Below are 18,492 nucleotides of genomic sequence, written 5' to 3'. Positions count from 1 at the left end.
AGATGTTAGTCTGAAATAGACTTATCATCAAAATTTCACTCTTATTTTAGCATAATCTTGAACTATTTTAATACACAAGCAGGACTTTTGTTGACATGACGATAAAAATCACCCTTTGGTCGAGTGATTGTCAAAGTAACCTACGTTTGACTTAATTCTGTCCATGGATTGGTAAATGTTTCTCAACTTAACACGTTGAAGAGAAAAACAACTATATAATTCCTGGATTATCATACCCGACTTCTGGAAATTCACCGTTAACTACGAAGAGTTTTCATACGTCCCAGAGAGTTATTTCTTTGGCAGCGTTCGGATAATTAACTTAAAATGTTGCAAATTCCACTCCATTCTGAGACTATAAATTGTAAGGCATTCAGCCGCTGTTGTAAGACTACGATAAGGGATAAGATGAAATGAGACAGAATAATAACTCCCATCGTGCGGTGAAAAAGGGACACTTTTGCCGAGCTTGGAGTGAATATTCTGGCAGCGAGAAGAAAGAGCCCGCGGGTGAGAGACTTTTCACTTTCAGCTGATCATGAATGAGATTTTCGCGCCAAATTTCGTGACCGTTACAATCTTAGTCCTCCGCTGATCTTCTCGCGAGTCGCACGCGTGAATGAATTCAATGTGTGCGATTTTCAATTCAATTTGTGCCCTGTGGTGTTATTATTCAGTGTAGGTGCGGTAAATCGTTATGTTCGGCAACATTTTTGAGGACGGAAACACTGGACCAGTTCCTCCAGTAAACCAACAACAGGTTCAGTACTATTATGTGCGAACGGAATACCAAGGCAAAAGGAAATTCGTTGTGACTGCTGCCATGGTCAGAGACAACTTTGAACTCGCAGGTTCGTTCAAGTACCTAACTACATTCATATTGCAAAGAAGTTTTTAATCACTTCTCAAACTTAAACTATTAGTTTTTTGTGTAATTAAAGAAGCAAATAAGAATTGACACAAAACTTGTAATTTTTCAATGTTTTTACTGCTAGCTTTTCAGTCGTGCTACATTCAATTTTTCTGTAATCTTGTGTTGTTTCATTTAAGCAATTCTTAAACGCGTATTCCGTGTAATATTATTTCCACTTCTTAACATTATTTTTTAATTAAATTAAGGTTTATTTTCATTTAAATAAATTGTTTCTCTGTTTACTTCTAAATGTTTTGGTATTTTTTATATAGACTGTCTATACCTACTTCTGTCGACTTAGCGACGCAAAACAGAATTCCAGAAATTTTAAAAAAGTGATTACTTATACCAAAGTTGAGGTGAGGAAACGAGCCTTCCCTTATTCGTCCCTGTGCTCTCTAGAAGTAAATAATTTAACTTTCACCAATGTTTTTAAGAAGCTCGACGTAGTGCCGCAAAACATTGATATTTTTGCGAAACAACCTAGATACAGATTTGTTAGATAAGTAAAAATTTTCATTCATTCATTCTACACCGAAGTAGCGAAAAGAAATCAGAAATGAAGTTCCCATGCATTTAAAGAAGTTAACAGTTCCATTCTAATGACGCGTTCTTCATCCAGTTTACGGACGTACCTCGATTGTGACAATTCAAAATTTCCTTACAGGTTTATCCATAGAAATCAACTCTATCCTTAATAATAAATTTTCATAAATTTGTTATCACTTTGGAAAAAATATCCATAGTTCTTGTGAAAATTTTGCTGTAATTTTCTTCTTAAATATAAAGTATCAGTGGAAAATTTGAATGTCGCAAAGATTAAGTTACGTCCATTTGACAGCAGAACAATACTGAAATTGTTGCATGGGTCGGGGATTTGCGACTTAATCGTCTTTCCCTTTATGGCCCAATCATCATGGCCTCAATTTTTAGAACTTTCTTTGAGCTCAAAGCTGATTTTAGAGAAAACACTAGCATCATCTTGTTTCTCGCGTTTTGAAAGGGAAGGATGATTAAAGTGCAAATTTCCCACCCATGCAACAGTTCCATTGACGTCAAAATTAAGTAAAATTTTTTGAACGGTTCACAGGTTAACAACAATTCACCCATGGCCCTAGTAAATTAACTCAAATCTACAGTGAAATTGTTACTTCATCGACTCAAATATAGAGTGAAATTAATGAACTATTCACTCAACGGTTTCGACGATTAACTCTAATTTTCAGACAATTAGCTTGAAGGATTGAAAATAAAAGAAAAGAAATTCACTCAGGGCTTTAGAAAGTTTTCCATTTTATGTGAAAATTCACTCGGTTCTTTTGAAAAGTAACGCAAAATCTGGATTGATTTTGTTTCAAAATTTAATCAATAATGAGGGAAATGTCACTCCATAAATACGTAAATCATCAAACATCTAGGTTGAATCGAACTGAGCAGGTAGCAAATTAGGGTGATTATTGAGATAAGTTTTTCCCGTGCAGAGTGAATTCACTTTAATTTTGAGGTGTCTGGGCATTGAATTTTCACTCTGACGAAGATTTAATTCTGTCCTAATTAAGATAACTTACTCACTTGCAAGATAAAATAAGTATTCGAAAATTTCACTCCACAAATAGATTCACTTCACATTTAGGAAATGATTGATATTGAAACCAACTTTGAGTGAATTATTTCTAACAGTGTGAGGACTTAAGGAGCGGCGAACAGACAACCGAACAAAAGACACCCCCTCCTCCCCCCTTCCTCGGGTTTCTTTTCGTGCTCCGCCGCTATTTTTTGATCCGAGGCACCGTAATTAAATTTACGGGAAAACGACGAAACGGCAAAAGTAACGCAGAAGAGGAAGAATGAAACAGGACAAAGGAAAGAAAAAGAAGAAGAATGAATGACGGAGAGTGCACTTGCCCATTCGTCGCACGGATTCCGTTCTTGCAATCAAACTGCTGGAGCGGGCGACAAGATAGATTTGCATGAAGTTTGCGGACACGATGCACGACAGCGCCGCAACTTCCAACTCGTGGGAACAGAGATTACACCGAAAATAAAACCCTTGGTTTTCTCCATGAATGGAAATACAGGGTGATCCAGCAGGGTGTCTAGTTTTTTTCATTGTGGAAAATCCTGATTTTTCCTGATTTTTGACTGCTAAATCCTGATTTCATAAATTTTCCAAATCCTGATTCATGTGAATTTGAATTTTTGCGAATGTATCTTCACAAAAATAGCTCGATAAAAAAATCTGATCGGACGGCCGACTTATCTCAAATCCTGATTTTACGACCTAATTTTCCTCAAATCCAGATGAAATCGGGATTAAATCTTGATTGACCTCAAATCCTGATAGAATCGGTAACCTTGGGAAAATCCTGATGCTAAACACCCTATCCAGGGTTAATCGGCCAGCCTGCAAGAGTCGAAACACCCCCAAGTCGCCTCTTTAAATTGAGATTTCGATTTTTTTTAGATTTTTTATGAATTTAGGGCATACGAGTACAGGAGCATACACATTTTCATGAGATTTGGTTCATAACCGTTGCCAAAATTCAGGAAAAACGATTTACCTTCCGAAATTTTGGAGGGGTCGTAGCGCCGACTGGGGGCACTTTTGGAAGAAAACTTCATCCAACTTCATGCAATAAAAACAAAACCAAAAGTCATTTGAATTTAAAAACAAATTAAAAATTGACCGAACAAATTTCCATTTCGGTGAAACAATGCCCTCTAAAATTTATTTTAAAAGCGAGAAGAATTTTGATCTCATTGAAAATATGTTTTTTTACAATTTTAACCGCTGCCTCCTGAATGGGGACAAAAGAACAGAGAGCTCTGAGCTGACGACATCTACAGGACGATCATCGAGGAATCGGGAAAAAACGCTCGAATTCGCAGCGACGAGGCTCGGAAGTTGATAGTACTGTTTTACCACCGTGCAAATTCATTATAAAAATCGATTATTGGCGAGGCAGCCTGCTTCGAAAGATATCGATTGTTATACATGAATTCAAACGGACGAGACTCTATCTTACCAACTTGCGAGAACCGCAACGAGAAGCCGAGATTTCTGGACAAACCGGGGCGCGAAAGTGAAGTGGCAACTCAATATTGACGAAGTGCTCCAGTTCTCAAGTGCCGTGCCTGACAACGGGTAAATTGAATCGAATATCCACCCTGAGGGTCGATTGTTGATCAAAGACGAGGCGTGAATGATCGATTTTTGATATTTCCCCGTTTGAAGCTGTTGTAAGGAATCGATTATTAAGGTGTTCGTTGCGAACACCCTGATTATCGATCCTTATATACGTAGGTTAAAAGGCAGATCAATCGATAGATCGCAAAGCACACTACGCGACTGTCGTTGAATCGTTATCGAATGATCCTGATCGATAAATCCCTATCTCAGCAATGCTTATTTTATAACGATTGAAAAATCGAGCCGTTGAATAGAGTCTAAAGATGACGTCACACTTCGATACTTCGCCAGCCGCACAAAGGATCGAGTTGATAGGAAAGGTCCGACAACATTTGTCGGACAACAGAAGTTGTCTAGATCACCAACTGAGGGAAATATTTGTAATGGTAACCTACACCCCGGAATCTCACTCGACACCTCGATAAAACCTTTAATTTCATAAATACCATTACTCAAACTCGTAGTAAGTGAAGTTGCCTATATTCCCAATGGAAGGAAGCATTCTTAACGGTAACCTGCATCTCACTCGACTCCTCGATTAAACCTTCACTTTCATACCACTTTTCAAACTCTTAGGAGTTGAAGTTGCCTATATTGTCAGGCGAACCCTCCATCCCACTCGATCCGCAATAATGGTTTTTGAATAATAAGGCAAGGGTATGCTTCCGTGTTCGATATATTCAAGAGGTACACCACCTTCCATCGAATCGTTCTGGCCAGCATTGTACTGCCGCGTGCTAAGGAAGAACGCCGTACGGCCCCTCAGACGTTGCCAAATTTTCTTCGATAAAAAGCGAATCTGCTGGGAAAATCGTGAATATTTTTCCTCAAATTTTTCAGACAGTTTGTTTCGCTATTTAACCTAAAATATTTGGCAATTTCAAGGAAAAATGTGCATTACTGTCCTTAAAAAAACGTGTTCTACCCAGGGAAATTTGGCAACTTTCAAATGTTCATACGTTGTTCTTACTTAGCACAGTGGTGTAGATCCACCGCAATGAAAGCGAACAATTTTGATTTCCATCACAACGAGAACAAACGGCCCTAGAAAAGTAGTAGCCCTCCCGACACAAGGTCGTAACTGCATTCCGCGATGAACCCTGTCGGCCGTATAATTTAATTCTTCCTGAGGCTCAGCTCTAAAAGCAGTTGGGTCTTTTTTCGGCCGAACGACGAAACGATCCCGCGTTGCATTGTGCGCCATCGCCTGGACGGCCCGCGGCAGTCGGCTAATGTGTGTTTATTTTTTGCGATTGAGTTATATACCTGGCGATAGCGGGGCCTGAATTATTAGCGACAGATATACACCCTAATCACGGGGCCGGGAGGGGGGCCGGGCGGGGGGTGCTTTGCCGGAAGCGGCTATGAATTATGGGTTCAGAGGCGAACATTAGCGAAACATGAACAGGAACACGTTGCGTGCGTCAGATTAATAAACTTCCAATTAGCACTCCGTTCTCGTCGTGCACTCTGCGGTCGCCGATAAAGAAAAAAAATAAATACATAAAACGAGGAGCAGAGGGCTGTTTAGCAGGGTCCCGGACTGGGATGTCAGATCCGGTGAAAAGGGATATTTTTCTAATAATGAAAGCTGCTTTTACCGCACCTTTATCAAAGGGGGTATGAATCGATTCATTTTCATCGGTTTCATTGTTACTTTTTGGACGAAATTTGGTGTGGTGGAATCACAGGTAAAGCATTTTAGAGACCCTGCACTGTACGAAGTATGTACCATTAGTTCCCCTGTGTTTTCACGTACGGTCCGGATATTGTAGTTCCTGATTGAAAAATGTAGTGCATTTGATCTTTTGCTCGACGAGTTGCTCATCAATCATGATTCGGTGAAACGTAGCGTTGATCTCCGAATTTAACTTTTGCCTCTCCCGATTAAAACGCTTTGATCTTCATTGTGTTGTCTCTAACATTTATTGTCTCTGAATTGAATGGAGTCACAGGACCCAGATTGTTAGTCGTGATTCCCGAAATATATTGTTTCAGAAAAAAATAGAGTCTTTGGAACCCCTAGGGACAATCTTAGAAATTTCGTGTTGAAAAACAAGGTTTCACGTGAACCGATCCTAAGAGTAGAATTTCCCCACTATTTAGCTGATTCTAGAGAAAGTTTGACTCGATTTTTAAGTTTTTTAGTGACATTTATTGATCAACGTATTCAATTATATAAAACCAGTAAAACAAAAATGCACTTAATGCTCTCTTCACTATCACGGCAGTATTGCTCAGCCACAGTCGGGAGAGAGGGAGGGCGGAATCACGAAGTCAGTTACTAGAGCTTTGCCGACGCACAGTGGATCGAGTCAATTAGAGAAGTAGGACATAAAATTGTTGACTAAATCTGCAAATTGTGATGCTTTTCTTGTCATATTTAGAATTTTAAGGGGTGCTCCGAGAGGATAATTTCACGAGGATTTTAATTAAACCACTTTTGGAACCTCAAAGATTTGTATAGACGGAGTTATTATCTTTTAAAGTTACCAAATTTTGTCAGACCTCTCCTATTGGCTCCATCCACTGTGCGATGGCTCGAAATAGAGGGTACCCTTTCGCGGAACTTCAGCGAGATGATGTCACCGAAACGAGGTGTTTCAGCCGACTGCTAAGGACAAAAGTGACAAAAGCCCAGTGAATGAAAAACGCTTTACCGGAGGAGAGGCGCCTACCTCCCTCATCGCCACTCTTGAAGGGGCAAATATTGAAAGTTCAAATCCCACCCCCCGACGGCGGGGGAAGGGGGAAGGGCATATCGCGACGCTTCTCACCCCTTCCCATCGGTCTGGCCGCACCGGCTCCGGCGCTTAAATCTTCTGATGAATGTCGTCTGAGCGTCTGGCAGACGGGATTGTGTGCCGCTTAGCTTTCCTGCAGTAATCACGTGTTTGCATATCGGGGTATCTTCTGATGGCCCTTCCCTCCCGTTCCCCTTTCCGCCTCTCTTCCTCCCCGCCTTTAATTTTTCTCTCCTTTTCCGCTCGACTCGGGCTTTTCTTTCCTTTCCCTCCGTCTTTCCGTTGTGTGTTCTTCGATGTGTGCTTTTCTTTTTCCTGGCGCCCCCCCCCCCCCTTTCCACACGAATCACGGTTCGGTGCTTTTGAGCCTCTCTGCTTCGGAGCTTTCCTCATGAATCAAAAGGAACTATTGTCATTGTGACGTGGACCCTGTCAAGCATGTTTTCTAAAGGGTCTCAGAGCCCAAGTCTCGATGAAGATGGTTCCTTATGATTTAAATGCGTCTATAAATCATGTCGCCCGCTAGCGACGCAGTTTGACTAATCATCGAACCGTCAGATTTTTCCTCGTCCCTTCTCTCCCCACCGCAGTGGCCTTTGCTAAAGCCCAAGCATATCGCTTTATTGAATCGTATGATTCTTGGGAAGTCGCACTGCAAGACAGTTGACAGTATTTTTCATACCGTGTTTTACACCAAGGTATTTGAGATCCACATTTGTCTGAGAAAGTTGATCTTAGCCGGAAATTCCAAGGGGAAATTTCCGTCTCTGGAAACGAGAAAGGTACCATTTAGATCTCAATTTCAAAAAATCCCAAATGCCCATTGACTAACTGAAATTGACGAAAATTAACCCGACAAACAGGTCAAATTTGCGATGCGGGGGGAGGGGAATGTCCACCCCTGAAGGAGAGGGTCCAATTTTGCGGATTTCATCAAGTACAGAATGATTTTTTCTGACCAGTGTAATTATAAGAACTGCATCGAGAGATAATTAGACGCCCCGACCCCAAGTGAGACGCAGCCATCCCTAATCTACTGCGCTAAGGAAAAACGTCGTATAAGCATTAGCACGTGACCACATTTCTCCTCTTGAATTTTATTGTTTGAGAAAAATCATGGATATATGGATTGCATTTTGCAAAAAGAAACCAGGAGCTTTGCAATATTGCTAAAAGTGTGCATCTTCTTATGTCTTGGAATTGAACCCTGATTATCCATTAACAGTTCCTATTTTACTCATCAATAAAAATCATAAATTTATGACAAAAATTAGTATGTAAATTTCATATTTTTTCATGGTTTCAGTAATTGTATTGCAAAGGATGAAGTTGCACAATCTTAGCATCATTGCAATGCTTCTGGTTCCTTTTTGCAAAATGCAATCCATATATACTTGAGAATTTCAAACACTTTAGGCCACATTGCGAGGGAAAAGTCTCTGACAAATTGGACGGGGAATTTTCACAAATTTTCCAAAAAATTCGGGTTTAATCAAAGGACATAATTTTGCAACGCGCAAAGTTTCATACATCGTTCTTCCTTAGCACGGCGTTAATGAATTTTCTCGGCAACACCTATCAATTTCACGAGCGGATCGCATCGGTGGACCGGTGAATCCATCCCCTTCTTGCGTGATCATGCGGCGGATTAATCGTAGAAAATGGGCTGCTTAATACTTATCGACTAATCGATTAATCGTTGTTCCGACAATCGATTGTCTAGATTGATCGAAATTAAGGACTCGATACATCAATTGTAAATCGCGAAACTAAACGAAGATTACTAAAAAGGGCAATGTACCTTGCATGATGGTTTTTGTTCGGAAAAATTCGGACTAATTTCGATTCATTTTTAAGAATGAGTTGATACACGGCTCGATCAATCGCATCGATTAATCGATTATTAATCGATGGTCGGATTATCCCTGGCGCGAGCTTCGCTTACCCGCGACGATGATGATTGATCGCGCACGGGATCGACGGCGAATTTGTTATCCTGGCCCTGCGATTATCGACGCGAGGGGTTGTCTCGGTCCCGTGATTCGTCCGCCGCACAGCGGGTTGGGTCAACGGGAGAGGTCGGACAAAATTTGGAAACTTTGAAAGCTTATAACTCCGTTTATACTAAACTTGGAGATTTTAAAAGTGGCTTTTATTGAGTTCCTTGTGAAATTGCCTTCTTGAGGCACCCCTCGAAATTTGAAATGTGAGGAATTAAACATCAATACTTGCAGTTTTAGTAGAAACTTTCACGTCAGATCTCTCTGATTGACTCGATCCACAGTGCGCCGATGGGGGCGGGGGCGGGGACGGGGGAGAAAGTGAAAAGATAAAAGCCTCGTCGGATCCGTGATTTTTTACGCGACGCTGTCATGACCACAAAGCGCATTCGCAGCCACCCTTTCGGTGCTCGGATCCTTCTTATCTTCTCGCAGGGGGCTGCGTCTTCGAATGCTGATTATTTTCACCCAAAAATAATTTCATGTTGGATCTGTTGCACATAAAACTGGCTGGTTAAATTAACATCCTATTGAGAGTAAAATCGTCCAAAAATCAACGTGAGCATGTCTAAAAAGTCTGAAATCCCCGCCTAAACGCATAATTTGAGTAGTTCATATCTGGTCGCAGAATCGTGTTTTGATGCTTAATTCATACAGATCAACTAAAAATAATAAGATCTGTCTAGACAGCAACTTCCTACGTTGAATATTTACCGAGATATCGCGCCATGAAAAACTCGATTTATGACGTCATCCATCGTGGTAGTGCATACCATGTTATGCTTCACCCCGGTGGACAACGTCATAAATCGAGTTTGTCAAGGCGCGATATCTCGGTTAATATTCAACGTGGAAAATTGCTGTTTGGACAGATCTTCTTATTCTTTGGTAATCTACAAGAGTCAATTATCAAAACACGATTCTGTTACCGCAGTGCAACTGGCTCATTGGCGTTCAATAAAACAATTAACCTTTGCGTTCTGTTTGGTTTGGGAATGCTTCATCTCCGGTTTAGATCGCTTGGATCCCGCTACATGAACCGAAAGCCAGGGGGGCAAACCTTGTTTCCGGCGCGTCAAATTTTCACAGCCCTACGCCACCCCGCCGTCGCGCCGCATTGTCTGGGCGCACCCTCTCATTTCAAGTCGGCGACCCGGGCTAGTGATATAAGGTGCAAACTTTGCGCCAACTTCGGCGTGATCTAATAAACTGGGACCGGGCGCCTTTGCCGGGCCGGGTCCTCGGCCCCAGAACGCCGGTCGGGAGCACCGGGGAATCCGGGCGCTCCGACAACCCGGGGCCCGGCCGGCTGTCATCGCGAGTCTCCCCGGCTCGACAAGTGTCTGATGTAATTCCGCCGTTAGTCACGCCTCACGCAACGCCCGGGCGTTGATTGCGAAACTTCGAGTCCTGTCGAATTTTCAAAGAGCACCTGCATCTCACTTACCGCCTCCTCCCTCGCTCAGGAGCGTTAAGTTCTCTTGCGATTGATTTATTTAGTTTCCCGCCGATTTCTGGCTCATTTCCGAGCCGGCAACGTTGCGAATCCTTGGTTATCGCGATGCGTCGTGATATGGACGGGTCGGTAATTTCGGCGGCTGGATTTGATCAGCTCATGGGGCTCTTTGAGCTCAAAAGGGTAGCCACACTCAAAGTATGCGTGCAGAAATACTCTCTACACTGGAAAAAAAAAAACACATTGGATCTAGAGTCTCGACTCTAGAAAACATCGGCAAGAAAAAATACTCTTGATTCAATCAGATTTAAGCTTAAATCAAAAGGAAATCCGCTCAAATTAAAAGGCTTGATTCTTGATTTAAGCAAAAATCCGATTGAATTAAAAGTATTTTTTCATGTCGATGTTTTTAAGAGGCTAGACTCTAGATCCAATGTATTTTTTTCCAGTGTACTCTTTGTTTATATTCCACACATTCATGATATGCTCTACATGATTTTAGAGCGACTTGCCTGTAAAAAGTATTCTCAGTTGCTTGTGCCTACTCCATACAATACTGCCATGCTAAGGAGAAACGCCGTATAAACCTCTAGACGTTGCCAAATATCCTTTGATTAAAACACAAATTTCCTGGTGAACTTATGAATATTTTCTTTCCAATTTTTCGGGTGATTTTGCTCGTAGTTTCACCTAAAGTTCCTGAAACTTTCAAATAAAAATATTCATAACTTCCCATAATGAACATTTTATCGATGGGAATTTGGCAACTCTCGAATGTTCATACTACGTTCTTCCTTAGCACGGCAGGATAGACCCGTCCGCGCTCTCTATTCATTGGGACAGACAGTGCCAAAACAACTCACCGATGAAAAATTAAAGCCCCCTCGTAACAAAAAAACAAACAAACAAAAAAAAAAAAAAAAAAAAAAAAAGCGAAATTAAAGGAGCAAAACTTGTGCGCCTTGCTTCAAAAAGTCCCCTTAGTTGTTGAAGAATTCGTCGCTCCTATGACGTAACGGCGTACCTCTATTTCCTCGTGGGCCCCAGAGAGCGTGGAGTTATACGGTCGATAGGGCTCCGCTCGAAAATGGGTTACGTCAGAAGAGGAAGAAATTAAGTAAGGGTTAAGCGGAGTATTGACCTTTGGGACTGGGGGGCTTTGAAACCGGAACTGATGCACTTAGGTCCGAGCCACGGCTACGAAAGCCTTCAATTCTCCGCCACCCGCACGGAATCGCTCCGAAGAGATTTAAATTAGTTTCCTCGAAAATTGAAACATACTCAGGTTAAGTTGCCAAATGGCTTTAATTCATCTGTATTTTCCGACGCTAGACTTCATCGAATTTGATCAGGGCCGAATCAAGGAGGTGGCCACATGGGCCTTGGCCCATGGCGGCAAATCTAAGGGACGGCAAAAATTTGCAATTTTTTAAAGTGTAGGTATAAAAAGAAACATCGGATTAATAAGAACAAAATTACAAACGAGAAAAAGCGACAAAATCTCTCATTTCCTGAGAGTATCGTAATTTCTAATTTTGTCGTCTCTTAGTGATACAAGAGACAGCACCTTCAATAAGTTGAGTTAAGAGAGAGACCAAACACGCAATTTGGCCTGGAACGGCGCGGCTTAGAGAGAAATGATAACGAGGACTTGAGATGAAAAGGAGAAGCCCTCGGCGCGGCGATCGGCATGTGACACATATTAGCGCCTACAAGACTGCACGAAAACTTCACGCATTGCATCAAACACAGTGCGGTCAGCGTGAAACGGATAGCGCCTACAAGACTGCGTGAATACTTCACGCGTTGCGTCCAACACAGAGCGTTCGGCGTGAAACGCATAGCGCCTACAAATCTGTCGGAATACTTCACGCATTACGCCAAACACGGTGCTGTCTGCGCGGCGCGGCGGCGGAAGTTAAAATCATTGATCCACATTTTTGTTTGTTCTGCTTTCATAATTTTTTCGTTCATTTCTTATGAATGGAGGGCCTTGTCCACACAGAGATAGCTTTACAGAACTTAACATTCGCGCAAATTACGGAGCAGTTTTGAATTAAGTAAATGACCGAAACCCAACAATATTAACACTATAATAGAGAACCCGAGTTTTTCTCACTCGAAATGTGACAACCGAGTGCAAGAGCAAGACTGGTATTTAAATCCGTCTCTCAATTCAGTCTTGACAATAACTATGTAATCAAAACGATTTCAAAATTAATTTTTGCGCTAATGTCATTTTGGAGCTCCCTCTCGCCCCACAGAAATGACTCGTTTCCCCCTACTCGGCCGGGCCGGCCTTTTCGATGTTCGCCGGCGCATTAGCGTCTCTACCATGGCTCGAAACCTTCCGAGATTAATCGATTGCGAATTCGATATAAACCGACTTTGATTTAGATTCACCACTTGATGAATTGCGCATTCGAGATATCGTGTATTGTGACTATCTCTCGATGTTTAGCGGCGCATCGACATCTCAACCACGGCTCGAAACCTTTCGATGCGATTCGAATTCGATTGTGCGTTACAATTTAATAAATTCTGCACTCGATACATCGGGTTTCGTACTTGGTGCAGTGGCGTGGCGTGAATTGCGATGTATCGATTATTTTGCCATTTAAACCTATGGTAAAGAATCGATTATTAAGGCGTTCGCTGCGAACACCCTGTTTATCGATCCTTTTCCATAGGTTTAAATGGCATAACAATCGATAAGTCGCAATTCACGCCACGCCACTGACTTGGTGTAACATCCGATGGTAGGAAAATCACGGAACGAGGAAGTATGGCTCATCAATCCGTACAACATTCCTTCGTGGCAATTAAATTTATCCTTTGAACATCGTTTTCGATGGATCGCGTAACTTTCGATATTTTTCGCGGGGCAAGGGGCGGCGACGCGGAGGAAAACTGTGTAACTACCGCCATCTATTGATCTACTTTGCAAGATTAGTCGGGACCGCTCTTGCAGAAGCGGACTCGCCGCTCGCTCCAATTTGCTCAGAGGATTTACAGCCTCCCCCCCCCCCCCCCCCGCTCCTTCGCCGCGATTGGTAATTTATGTTTTCAATTTTCGCATATTTCCAAGAGCGGAATGATAAAAAATGGATGTTTGCGTGGTGTCGCAGCGCCCTAGACCAATAAAAATTCAGAGCGGCGGCGCACAGTGGAGCGAAGCCAATGTACAATGTTGGACATGATACAGAAACTTGAAAAGCACTTATTATCGATGGTACAAAACAGGAGAGGGGGTTGAAAGTAAATGTATTGGAGTCCTCGTAGAAATTCCTTCGGAACAGACCCGTAAAAGTTTAAAATGGATGAAATACACATCAAAGTTTGCTATTTCAGTCAAAAATTTCATGTCCAAACTCTCCCAAAAGCTCGCCTCACTGTGCGGCGCGCGGCGGAGATATCATTGAAATCCTGAATTCGTCGTTTCCCGAACGAAAAAATGTATAATTACACTTGAACGAATTGGACTACATTTTGCAAATAGGAACTACAATTTCTAGCCCATCCATAAGAACACTCATGTGCATAAGGAGACTAGTGGTGCGTACGTCGCTTCTAAACTGAGCCAGAAATTGTAGTTCCCAATTTTTAACAGAGAACTAAGCACCACTGAAACATGACGATATAGGGTGAACTTACAGAAAATTTAAAGCCGTAAAGTAGTTTAGTTCTGTATCAACAGAATACGACAAGAAGAAAAATTGGGAAACTTGAAAAAAAACTGATGGGTTGCTGCCCCAGTTAACCTTTATGTTTCAAACCAACTGGCCATGGTTTTATACCATAATCGCTATAGTTGTTGCGCAACACCGAGTTGATCGATATGGACATCAACTGGATTAGCTGGGTCAAAATTGGCCTTGGAGTACCGTTAGAGCGGGGAACCGACTATTATTTTTGGGTGCTTGACATCTTTTAGTCAAAAGAATCTTTAATCATTGTTGTTTTAAAACTAATGGGATCATACAGATACAGCAAGTACAGTGCATAAGCAACATTAAGGCAACGGTAAGTATACAGTAAGGAACGACTAGAAGTCGATTTGGACGCAATTATGGTGATGATGAACATCCCTCATCCTCCAGTAATACCAAGTGCTAACTCGATTAATGTAAATTCATCTCTTACCTCATTTGCCTAATTCTCAAACTTGGAGAGTATCCGATAGATTTTACTTGGGAAACGAGAAAGATCCACCGACGCGACGGCACGTTCCTGCCCTCCCTCGAGGTTCGCAGACTTGCAAACTGCCGTGCTAAGGAAAAACGACATTTCAACATTGGGACGTTGCTGACCTCCTCCCGATTAAACGCGGATTACCTGGGAAATTTGTGAAGATTTATCGTTTAATTTTCCTAAGAATTATCTTTCCGATTAGATTTAAAATATCCGGAAATTTCGAAGAAAAATATTCGCAACTTCCCTAAAAAAATAAATATTTATTCGGGAGGGATCTGGCAAAATTGGAATGTTCATGCTACGTTCTTCCTCAGCAGGGCTGCAAAAAGCTCCCGGTCTGAAGAGGATTTGTTTGAAATGAACGCATTAAGTTTGCCAACATCGGTCTCTAGCGGATTTAAGCCAATTCCAACTTTCAACTTCTCATTTCAGCGAGTTAAGCGGGCTAGGATTGAAGTTTGAGCGGTCGGGCGACTTGACTCGCAGAGTTCCCGCAAACTTCCACCTCCGAGACCCAGATCTGTCGATTTGATGAGAAGTGATCGGATCAGACTCGTGGACTGGACGGGAAATTACCACAAATTAACCGATTCGAGGTTCTCTCCCGACGTTTGGATATTTTGCCAGGTCAAACCATAGACGAAATATTTTACGTACCCGGCACTGACATCTTACCTAGAAGGTAAAAGACGCTTTCGGAAGTCAATGACTGGTGATGACTGATAACCAAAGACTTGAGCAGTTGGTCAGTACTATCTTCCCATACCAGGCAATTGTCTTTCAGTTCTCTCCCGTCTACCCGAAAATGCACGGAACCTTATGGGGATAACGTGAGAAAAGTGTTTTTTACTCTTGAGAAGGGAGGTTTACACAAATATTACATTTTTAACCAAAGCTCGAGATGGAGGACCGTATTAGTCAAATTTATTCGGCTGAATCACTATTTGATTGAGAGAAAAATATTCAACGGTGAAAATGGTGCCGTACGCGGGAAGAAGAATGCAACTCGCCATACGTATACATGGGAGAGGGGCGAAGAGGCCTCCGGAAGACGCGGTAAAGTGCTCAACATTCATCAGTCATCTTTTGGCGAATTTCATACACAACAAATCGCTGATCGATCATAATAGGGAAAAAATAGCGTTGACCTTCGACCGTAACTTTTGGCTCACCAATTACATTGATTGAGCTTAGATTGTAAGTAATATTTAGCGCGGGGTCGCTTAAACATATTGCCTCTAGACCAATCATGCGTTCAATGCGTATTAAACTAAGGGATTCTCAGAGCGGATACCCTCTAATTCTGTCTGAAAAAGTATCTGCGACATTTCGAAAGAAAATAATTACCTTCAATGGAAGTTTCGACCACTTCTGTTTTCGGACGCGGTATCTCTCTTCAAAGCTATTATCCCAGTATTCTCGGCTTTTCATCCAATACGGCTGAAACATGAAACAAAACTATCAGATAATGCGCAAAGCATGCAATAATGAAAACAATACTTAAAATCTACGCCGTGTTGATACAATCATGGTATTCAGAGTTAAATTTTAGTTACCATTTGTTGATACTGAAAATTGGAGGATATATCACTTGGACAATACAAACATACCAGATGCGGTTCACAAATTATTAAAGTTAATATGCAATTTTCCAAATGATGAAAACATCAATTTTTTACGTTGTTCTTAAATTGATAATTTTTTTAACGACGGGTTCCCACCCAGCGCCCATCTTTAACTTGCTGATGAACCTCTATTCGAGTACTATGGACAATATTTATGGTTAAGTACATTAATGTTTAATCTTTTTTCAGGGCACACACATTCAGAGGCCAAGCGATGCAGCGTATGGAGTATTCAACGAGTGTTACTGAAGGGAGGATATAACTATGTCCAACCCCATTAAAATAAACAATTTGGTGACTCATAAAATACACCGACGCAGCTGGAAAGTTATTTAGCAGAAGAGTCAGAGAGATTTGATTCGGCCAACATCTGGTGGATTATGAGGTGCATGAGGCGGACACGGAAAAATAACATTGGGCAGCAGGTCCGACCGAATCTCTTTTATTGCGTAATGTGATCACGAAGTATACAATAAACGGGAGTAGTGAAGTAGCGTACATTAAAACAAGGACCATCGCGCGTTTAAAGTACATACGAATGTGATTCTGTTTACGGCATCTACAATTCTCTGTTCAAATTAAATTTTTGAGTTTCGGTTTCGAATGGATCGAGTTGAAATGAACGCAAGCATTCGACGACTTTTCCCCATTTTAACTTTTGTTTGAAATAAGTGTCATTAATGTCGGATGTAAGAGTAAGGGTTAAAACATGGAAAATGGAAAATTTTTAAGTGCATGCGCGGAGAAAAAGGAGGAACGTATGATGAAAATTTTCCGCTCTCAGAATTTTGTTATTGACAACAAAATATCTAGCTTACAGATAAGTTCTAGAGCTTCTTTTCTAAAGGGTGAAAAGATTTAACTCAGCTTGCAGCTCGAATATGACGGATTGACGGCCATTTTCAAGAGAAATTCTGGAATTTTTTGTGGAAGGAAGTTAGGAAATGGCTAAGATTATGGATGTGGCTGAGACCATGGTTGTGGCTAAAGAGTCTGTCTCAGAGTGAAATAGTGCCAACAGAAAAATGGGAGCTAAAAACGACACGTAAAGTACACATGAACGATGATGTAATCTTGGGCTCGGGGGAGCCTGACAGTCGGCCATCATTTTTCCTTTGACATCAAATCCGGAATGGAAAGAGTGCGTGCGAAATTTGTTTCCCATCGATGTCGCCTGATGGCGCACTGGGTTAGCGTCGTCAAAGTCACGAGAGAGACGCACAGTTGCAAAATAGAGCATGTACAATCAAAATCTATGGCAAAAAATTAGCCAAAAAACTACGGGTTTGTGTCTACCACGGCGCCTGAGCATAATATTACAGCAGCTTTCGTGTTTACGAGATTCAGGATTCAGAACTTCGAAAATAGCTACCAATTTTCTCTTTCACTCTGAAGGACCGTGCTTTCCACCAAGTTCGGACACAATAGGAATTTTTATACTTAAACTAGAATATGTTCAGTTGGGTTAGTTAGTTAGTTAATTTCATTGGGGACTTTCACCATCTTGGGCTACTAATGTTTATACAGAAAATATGAAGGGTGATAGCTAATACGAAAATTTAGATTCTTAACTTAATGGAAGCAAAAAATTTCGAAATTTTGGTTGTAAAACTAGGATCATCGTAGGTTAGTATTAAACTGTAATTTCGCACAGTTGAGATGAAAGTTCTAAGAAAGATAGCGGGTTTTACACTTCGGGATCGGCAGACCAGCGAGTCCATCAGGGATGCTCTTGGGGTGCAAGATGTAGCCAAGTGGACCAAAGTGAGGAGAAGGATGTGGTCGGAGCATGTTAGGAGAGAGACTAGCGAAAATTTGTAAGACCGAACAACCCTTAGGGAAAAGATTACCTGGAAGACCGCCTAAGAGATGGGCACAAAGCTGGCTCTCTTCTCCTGAGGATGATTGAAGATTTTATGATGTTTTCATTGATTTGACGAGTCTTTTATTTTTAATGATTTTTAGATTCTTAATATTTTATAATTTCTTTTGCTCGGTACTGGATGGCCTGACAAACAGGACTGTGCCCTAGTCGTTCGTGGAAGAAGAAGAAAAGTAGATAGGTGTATATCTTTCTGGAGTGTAGTTGCAATTTTTTTAAATTAAAAAAATCGTTTCCCGCGTGAACTTTTGGAAAGGAAACATGTCAGGAAGTACTTTATCTCATACCTTGTCTAGAGGCCCAATTTCGAGTACAAAGAAAATGTGCGAATAGCAGTTTCACAGAATTTTTTGATCATTTCCTCCATCCCTGCTAAGTTGTAGAGACTTTCCACTCGACCCGTTCAACTGCAGTATAGTCCCTCGCAAAGTAGCAGTTTCACGACTCTGACGTAAGGGCGTATCTAAATTTCCACGGGAGCTCTGTTT

At 41.5% G+C, this 18,492-nt stretch overlaps 1 protein-coding gene across 1 annotated transcript in view; it reads right to left on the bottom strand.

The window, feature by feature from the left end:
* The window catches only part of alpha-Man-IIb (alpha-Mannosidase class II b), a 72,830-nt gene that overhangs the window by 42,225 nt on the left and 12,113 nt on the right, over positions 1 to 18,492 (bottom strand). The window contains exon 2 of the mRNA XM_072302387.1: positions 15,845 to 15,937. Coding sequence (XP_072158488.1) covers positions 15,845 to 15,937 — 93 coding nt within the window. The remainder of the gene's footprint in view (positions 1 to 15,844; positions 15,938 to 18,492) is intronic.

Source organism: Bemisia tabaci, chromosome 1 (assembly GCF_918797505.1).
Source record: "Bemisia tabaci chromosome 1, PGI_BMITA_v3".
Taxonomy (NCBI): domain Eukaryota; kingdom Metazoa; phylum Arthropoda; class Insecta; order Hemiptera; family Aleyrodidae; genus Bemisia; species Bemisia tabaci.
The sequence above is the reverse complement of the archived record's forward strand: the minus strand, read 5'-3'. Positions and strand labels throughout refer to the sequence as shown.